This window comes from Mytilus californianus, unplaced genomic scaffold, assembly GCF_021869535.1.
Source record: "Mytilus californianus isolate M0D057914Y unplaced genomic scaffold, xbMytCali1.0.p SCAF_12, whole genome shotgun sequence".
Lineage (NCBI taxonomy): Eukaryota > Metazoa > Mollusca > Bivalvia > Mytilida > Mytilidae > Mytilus > Mytilus californianus.
Window position 1 is genome coordinate 43,542,673 of NW_026262604.1, and position 8,322 is coordinate 43,550,994.

An 8,322-nucleotide genomic window follows, 5' to 3' on the forward strand; every position below is an offset into this window, starting at 1 on the left:
ACAGGTGACCAACCATCACTGTTACATTTATCATAATCTGCTCCTGTGTCTAACAACATCTTTACTATCTGTGTATGTCCATATCTACAAGCACTCATAACAGGTGACAAACCCTTACTGTTACATTTATTATAATTTGCTCTAGTGTCTAACAACATCCGTACTATTTGTGTATGTCCATATCTACAAGCATGCATTACAGGTGACCAACCATCACTGTCACATGTATTATAATCTGCTCCTGTGTCTAATAACATCTTTACTATTTCTGTATGTCCATATCTACAAGCACTCATTACAGGTGACCAACCATTACTGTTACATTTATTATAATTTGCACCATGATTTAAACACCAAGAAATCATAGGAATATCACCAAGAACACATAATAGTAATAGTATCGTTTCATTGTAACGTGCATCACATGTGTGTGCTAATTGTCTCTGATAAGATGTGTTCAGTCCATTTAAATAACAGAGAAATCTCTGTCTGAACTGAGGTGTCCTCATATTCTTGTTTAAAACCACTTCCCTGACTTTACCCTTTGACCAGTCATCCATCATTCTTTGTATGTACATTTGATGAAACTTAGGAGGCACAATTGATATAAACTGATCCACATTGTCTTGGTATTTTAACATAAATCTTTCCCTGATTAAACTAATATGTGCATTTTTTATCAAGCACTGGATTATTTTCTGTCCAAAGTAGTACACAAGAAAGTCAAATATTTTATCATGAATGGTTCTGTAAATGTTTTGTTCCTTTTTCAGAAATGTCTGTATCAATGAGTTAAGTTCGTCCTGTAATTTTAGCCTTGATGTTCCTCTGTCCAGTTTACATGCCTCACATGTGTTCTCAATGATAGCTCTTGTTTCTTCATTCACCTCTTCTGTTAACGTTTCTTCCTTCATATGGTTGTTAAACATAACACATAAAGCCAAGGCACAGTATTTACTGGAAAATCCTTTTTTCTGTAGCTTGTCAATCTCTGCTTCATAAACTGAAAAGGGCTTATTGAAGAAATCTGTAATATTCGGTGAAGGATTTTCTTGGTACAATTTACATAAAAGTGGGAAGCAATCATATAAATCATAACAATCTGAAATATCAGGAGCTTTATTTTTAAGATATATTTCAGCTATTGACTTCTTTTCAGCTTTTGACATGCATATGCTATCTGATAAAAGGTTACACACGCATGATTTGAAAACTGATAAAGATTCGAATTTGTCATCCTGGTACACTTGAAATCGACATGCTACAATTATTTTAGCATTTTTTTTTTTTGGAAAGAATCTTTTTTATTTGCTCAATGAATGGTTCCCAAACTTTCATGTCAGTCTGATTTAAAGAATAGTTCCCACATAAATCATCAATGACAAACAATGTCTTCTTGTTCGGGTTATAAAACTTGACAATGTCACCTGGGTCTCTTACTAAAAGTACATCGTACCCTTCTGCTGACATCTGTAAAGCCACATGTCGAAGTATGGCTGTCTTACCAACACCTGAACTAGCGGTAATAGTCACATTACTGTTCTCCTTTATACATTTCAGTACATGTTTGGCAGCTCTGGTTGTTATAAACGTCTTGTTGTTGTCCTTCCATTCCACAAGATTCTGACTGATTTGTGCTAAAATAAAAATTATTGAATACTAGCACGTATTACGGACTTTATTTAAGTGATTCTGGTGTTCATATAATTGTGATTTTCTTTGAACTTCAACTAGTTTTATTGAAGAGTCACTGTCTTTAGTCACAACTGTGTTTTGATTTTTGGCATTTTGTTGTTGTTTCAATGATATATATCTAGCATCTCTTTTTATTCATTTTGTAAATGGCCTCATTGCAATTTTCTAAGGGAGTCAGTATATATGTATTGCTTCTTTTATACTATCGTATCTTTTATATTTCAATTTTGCAGTGTTGCTTTTGTGTTCTCATATTGTTGGGTTACTGTCTCATTTACATGATCACCACTTCTCTTATTATATTACTGAGTTAGACATGTTTGCTATTCAAGGTCGTAAGATGACAAAACTCTTAAATAATATCATTTACTTGATAAACATGTTTGATAAATCTAGTAAAAGTAGCTATTAAACTTTTCAAGTCACTCCCTAAAATATCAGATCAGTTAAGAGTTTATGCTTTTCAGCAACTTCTTTTAAACCACAATATAAATCTCACAAGAGCCTGAATCGCTCACCAGGAAAAGTGTTTTTCTTATATTTGTTTTCACTTAATTCATTCAGTTATGTTTGCTTATTTGTAAATCGTATTTAGTGGCTTTTGCGTAGGTCTTGTGTTGAAGATCATTTTTACTGTTTTCTGTTTATATATCTATTAAAGACTTTGAGATACAAACGTTATATAATGGCAGTAAATCTTACAGTTGTGACAATTTGTCCGTAACAAAATAGATGTGGTATGATTGCCAATGAGATTATTCTCGACCAGAGACAAAATGACATAGAAGTTAACAACTATAGGTCATCGTTCGGACTCAATAATGAGCAAAAACCCCTAACCAAATAGTAAGCTATAAGAGACATCAAAATGACAAATGTAAAACAATTCAAACAAGAAGACTTATGGCCTGATTTACTTACTTTTATATCTTTATGTTGCGGACCGTTTGGTTGTTATAGTTTCTCTCTTACTTTACTCTTATAGTTTTGACAAAATGCAAAAAAGAATGAAAATCATCAATCAGAGAAAATAACTTCGAAAAGGAGTATTTTGGCAATAATGATTGATTTGTATATCTTATTATGTTTAAAAATGTTTGCTTCTTATTTTGACTGATTCTCTCTATCTCTCATAGGCTGTGGAGGAAACAAATCTTTCTATGTCAACTCCTCCTCTCAGGGGTCAGTTGACTTATTTTGTAGATCTTATTTTGCTCTACATTTTTACTAGATATTGTTGATTTCTATCTATCTTTGTTTCTGCAAATGAGTCATAACCTTGGTAACAATCATTCAGGGGCAATAACTCGTAAAATGTGTCAGTTAACAATTTTTTTTATGTGAATTTTTTTGGAGATCTTGTGCATGTCGTGCTTATTATCTTTTCTATTTACAATTGCTCTCTACCTATAATGCTTTCTGCAATAAAAAAAAAATACACAAAAAAACAAATGTTCATGGGCAGTAATACCTATTACTGGTCAATTGACTCCTTTAACGGATCATTAGATTATTGTTCTGGTCATTTTTATTGTTAACATTTATCTCTATCGGTTATAGTTTTCAAGAATAACCAAAAACTGCGAAATTTGCGAAAAAAACCCACTAACATTCCAACCTGATTACCATTGGATTATTTTTAAAATTTAAATCTGAGTACCAGAGGATTACCGCTAACATTCCAACTTGATCACGAAAGGATTATCTTTAGTATTCAAACCTGATCACCAGAGAATTATCATTAACTTTCTAACATTATCACCAGAGGATTACCTCTTATATTACAACCTAATGACCAAAGGATAATTTTTGATAATCAAACCTGATCACCAGAGGATAATCTCTAAAGGTCTAACCTGATCACACTACGTTTTTTGTCTAAAAGAAATGCAATACGATATAACTAGCCAACATAGGATTGTCTCTCACATTTGAACTTGACCAACAGAGGATTCTGACTCACATTTCAACCTGATCACCAGAGCATTATCTATAACATTCCAACGTGATCACCAGATGATTAACTTTAACATTTCAACTTGATCACCTGATTATAAGGGCTAACATTTCAACCTGATCACTAGAGGGTAGCCTTTAACATTCCAACCTGATGACCAGAGGATTATCTGTAACAATCCAACTAGATCACCAGAGTTTTAAATCTAATATTCCAACCTGATCAATAGAGGATTATCTCTAACAATCCAACAAGATCACCAGAGGCTTAAATCTAACATTCCATTCTGATCATCAGAGGATTAACTCTTATATTCCAATCTGATCACCAGAAGATTATTACCAACATTCCAACCTGATCAACAGAGGGTTACCTCTGCCATTACAACCTGATGACCAGAGGATTATCTGTAATTTTCAAACAAGATCACCAGAGGTTTAAATCTAACATTCAAATCTGATCATCAAAGGATTAACCCTTATATTCCAATTTGTCACCAGAGGATTAATACTAACATTCCAACCTGATGACCAGATGATCATCTGTAACATTCCAACAAGATCACATGAGGTTTAAATCTAACATTCCTACCTGATCAACAGAGGTTTAAATCATATATTCCAATTTGATAACCAGAAGATTATCTCTAACATTCGAACAAGTTCACCAGAGGTTTAAATCTAACATTCCAACCTCACCACCCAAGGATGATCTCTTTTATTTCAACCGCATCACTAGAGGATTAATACTTATATTCCAACCTCACCACCAGAGGATGATCTCTTATATTCCAACCTGATCACCAGACTATTAATACTAACATTCTAACTGATCAACAGAGAATTACCTCTAACATTCAAACCTGATCACCAGCTGATTACCTGTAACAATCCAACAAGATCACCTGAGGTTTAAATCTAACATTCTTACCTCACCACTAGAGGATGATCTCTTATATTAAAACCCGATTACTAGAGTATTAATACTCACATTCCAGACCTGATCAACAGAGGATTATCCCTTATATTCCAATATGATCATCAGTGGATTAATACTAACAGTCAACCTAACCAATAGAGGATTATCTTTAACATTCAAAAGTATCAATTGTACTTCCCTTTGTTTACCTCTTACATTCCATGGCACTGTATCTTTTAATTTTTCTACTTCCACTGTCAAACTCTCCACTGATTGTTTTAAATCCCTTATTTCATCGTTTGAACGCTTAATGTAGAACATTATTTCTTGGTTATTTTGGTCCAATATCTTTGTTATCAAATTATCACACTCCTGCTTCATTGATAGTCCACCTAATCTACTGACAGCCTAGAATGTTATGTAGTAGTTGAGAAAAGTCATTAAATCATAATAAAGGGGGAGGGGTCAGAATAATCTCTATAGAAATTAGACGTGTAAATGATTATGCAACGACATACCAAATATCACTGACTTACCATTATCTTTCAGGTGATAATGCCAAGCATTAAAAAGTAAACAATATTTTTTATACAATGGAGCATGACTGAAGGTTTTGGCTAAACAATCTACATAAAAAATGAGATGTTAATGTTAATGCAACTGAATATTATTGACCTAGCATTACGGGGTTCATCTTAAAGCGCAATGATAAATTACACGTTAAAAACGAAAAGTTTAAAAGTTAATGGAGCACGACTGAGTGGGTTGAGCCAAGTACTCTTCATCGAAATAAGATGTGTTCACAGTTACACAGTTGTCTTTCATGTAACATTAAGTTCCATTCTACCTAAGAATGTTAAGTTCAGAATGTATAACTGAGCACAAATATACCATTCGTTTCCTTTTCATGTTCTAGTATTTCAAGAAATGATTGGTTGAAATGCACTAAAATTAACAATTAAGGGGAGATAACTCCGTAATTTTCTATTATTCCAACCAAAAGTCATCTAGATATTTCTCGAATTACTAGACACTCAGAATCGAAAGACCTACCATTTCAAGTTTTCAAACAAGATACCCCGAAACCTCACATGGCTCCCATGCCATAAATCTGTCACATATAAATTGGGCTCTACTAAGCAATGATTCTCTAACACCTAAATGTGCCTGTCCAAAGCCACAAATATGCCCCTAATTAATGTGTTTGTCCTAAGGACAACTTTCTATTCATGTATTAAGCACAAGCCTGGCACATTTTATTATGCTTGCTCCCAGCACAAACCATGCAAAGCTTATTGTGCATATCCTTAGCCACAAACCTGCCATATCTTAATATGCCTGTACCAAGTCATGAACCTACTACAACTTATATGTACTTGACCCAAGCTACAAACCTTCCACACCTTATTGTATCTCTCTCTAGCTACAAACCTTTTCCACATTAATGTAATTGTACCAAGCACAAAACTGGCACACCTAAAATAGTCTATACATATCAAGAAACATCTTGCCACATAGTACGTTGTCTGTACTAAGTAAAAACCAAGCATACCTTAATATCACTGTGCTAAGCACAAACCTGGAATACGTTAATGTGCCTATCTTTAGCCACAAACCTGCCACATCTTAATGTGCCCGTACAAAGCACAAATCCGGCACATCTTAATGTGTCTTTTCCTAGCTACAAACTTCTTATCACACATTAATGTGTTCGTAACTAGAAGAAACATAGAAAACCTTAATATATCTGTCCCAAGCACAAACCTGGCACACCTTAATCTGCCTGTATCGAGCACAAACCTAGCGCACCTTAATGTGCCTGTACTAAGTCATGAACCTACCACAACTAAGTGTGCCTGTCCCAAGCCAAAAACCTACCACATCTTAATGTGCCTTTCCCTAACCACATTCTTGCTAAACCTTGATGTGCCTGTTCCTAGCCTAGAAACTGCCACATCTTAATACACACTAATGGGTCTGTACCAAGTCAAAAACCTGACAAACCCTAATGTACCTCTCCTGAGTGAGAAACCTGTCTGACCTAAATTTGCTTGCCCGAGCACAACACATGTCACACCCTAATGTTCATTTACAAGCAGAATCCTAGCAAACCTCAATATATCTGTATCAAGCACACACCTGGCACACCTTAATCTGCCTGTACCAATCACCAACCTGTCACACCTAAATGTGTCTGTTCCAATCCACATGCCTACAACACTTTGGTGTGCATCTCCCTGGCCAAAAAACCGGCTACATCTTCCTTAATGTTCCTGTACCTAGCCACAAACCTGCCAAAACTTGATGTTCCTGTCCCAAGCCTAGAATCTGCTACATCTCAACATGCTAGATTAGTGGTACCAAACAATCATCCTGGCAAACCTTAATATGCTTGTTCCGAGCACAAAACCTGCCACACTTTAATGGGCCTGTACGAAGCCATAAATTTGACAAACCTTAATATTTTAAGGCTTACATTGTTATATGGAAAAGACTTCATAAGTATGATTTACTTATGTCTCATTCATTTTGCTGATATTTAGAACATGTTTAAACAAACTCAAATGTATGAACAAGTTAGAAATATGAAACTGTTCCCCTCAAATGTTCTCTCTAGCCAGAAACCTACCTGTTCTTAATGTGCTTGTTTTGAGCACTTACATTCTCCCTCATTAATTCGTCTGAATTTAAAACATTTCTAAACTATCTACATGGCTAAATAAGAGGCAAGTCAGAACGTAGGCTTGGTTTGCTCGCAGTAGCTTATTTTTTTCTGTGCGATGCAATATTTAATAAAGATAATAAAAACGTTACAAAGTATATAAACAAACACACTTTTCTACAATAAATCAGTATAAAATAATGTAAATAACATACTATGCAGAACGTGTTGTACTTAGAAGTTACCTGTTGCACGTGTATGTGCCTGTACCTAGCTACAAACTAATCATACTGTGAATTGTCTGTGTCCCAACCCACGTGCCTGTATCTTAGTATTTTCTTTTCCTAGACTAGCTTTGTTTTGTTGGCAGATCTATTGCTAGTCTTCATTTATGTTATTCACAGATAACTATAGGCGGTTTGATTTGAAGTTTGACATATTTGATGGACTATTGTTTTTTGTTGAACACTGTACCTGTATTGAAGTCTTTTTTATGTATACCCCCATATCTCATTTTATTGATCTCTATTCAAATCAACAATCAACAAACAAACAAACAATCCAAGTGACATAAACATACAGTAAAAGGATTTGAGACCGAAATATTTTTTTGTATTTATACGATACCATCCAATGCTGTGAAAAATATGGTATTATTCTTAGGTACTTACACCAGTAATATCGTCCCATGCTTTGATGAACATAGAACTGTCTATTTTCCCCTCATCCAAATGAGCCAGGATGTTCCTGTAATATTTTATCCTGGCTAAATCTGAGGTAGGTGTTTTTTCATTAGGAGATGGCAGCAGCTCATATCCACCACGAGGAGGGGTCAGGTTGGTCAGGTTTCTGAGTAACGTTATCATTAGAGTTACATCAAATGTTTTAGAATCAAGAACATCTAGAAAATAAAATATAATATTACCAAATTATGGAACACTGAGGACAATCAGAATCAATAACAATTATATATCATTAGAGTAAGAATTGCGGATGCTGCTAATGATGATTATGATGATAACGAATGGCTGTTTAACGTCGAGAGGCAACTTAAATGCATTTTCAGGACGATAATGTGATATGAAAATGA

At 34.6% G+C, this 8,322-nt stretch overlaps 1 protein-coding gene across 1 annotated transcript; it reads right to left on the reverse strand.

Annotated features, from left to right (window-relative positions):
* Positions 1-2: 2 nt before the first annotated feature.
* On the reverse strand, positions 3-1,242 carry LOC127721858 (uncharacterized; the record flags this gene model as incomplete). Its single annotated transcript, XM_052228667.1, has 1 exon — positions 3-1,242. A coding segment is annotated over exon 1 (1,167 nt), but the record flags the coding sequence as incomplete, so codon positions are not given.
* Between the last annotated feature and the right edge of the window lie 7,080 nt (positions 1,243-8,322).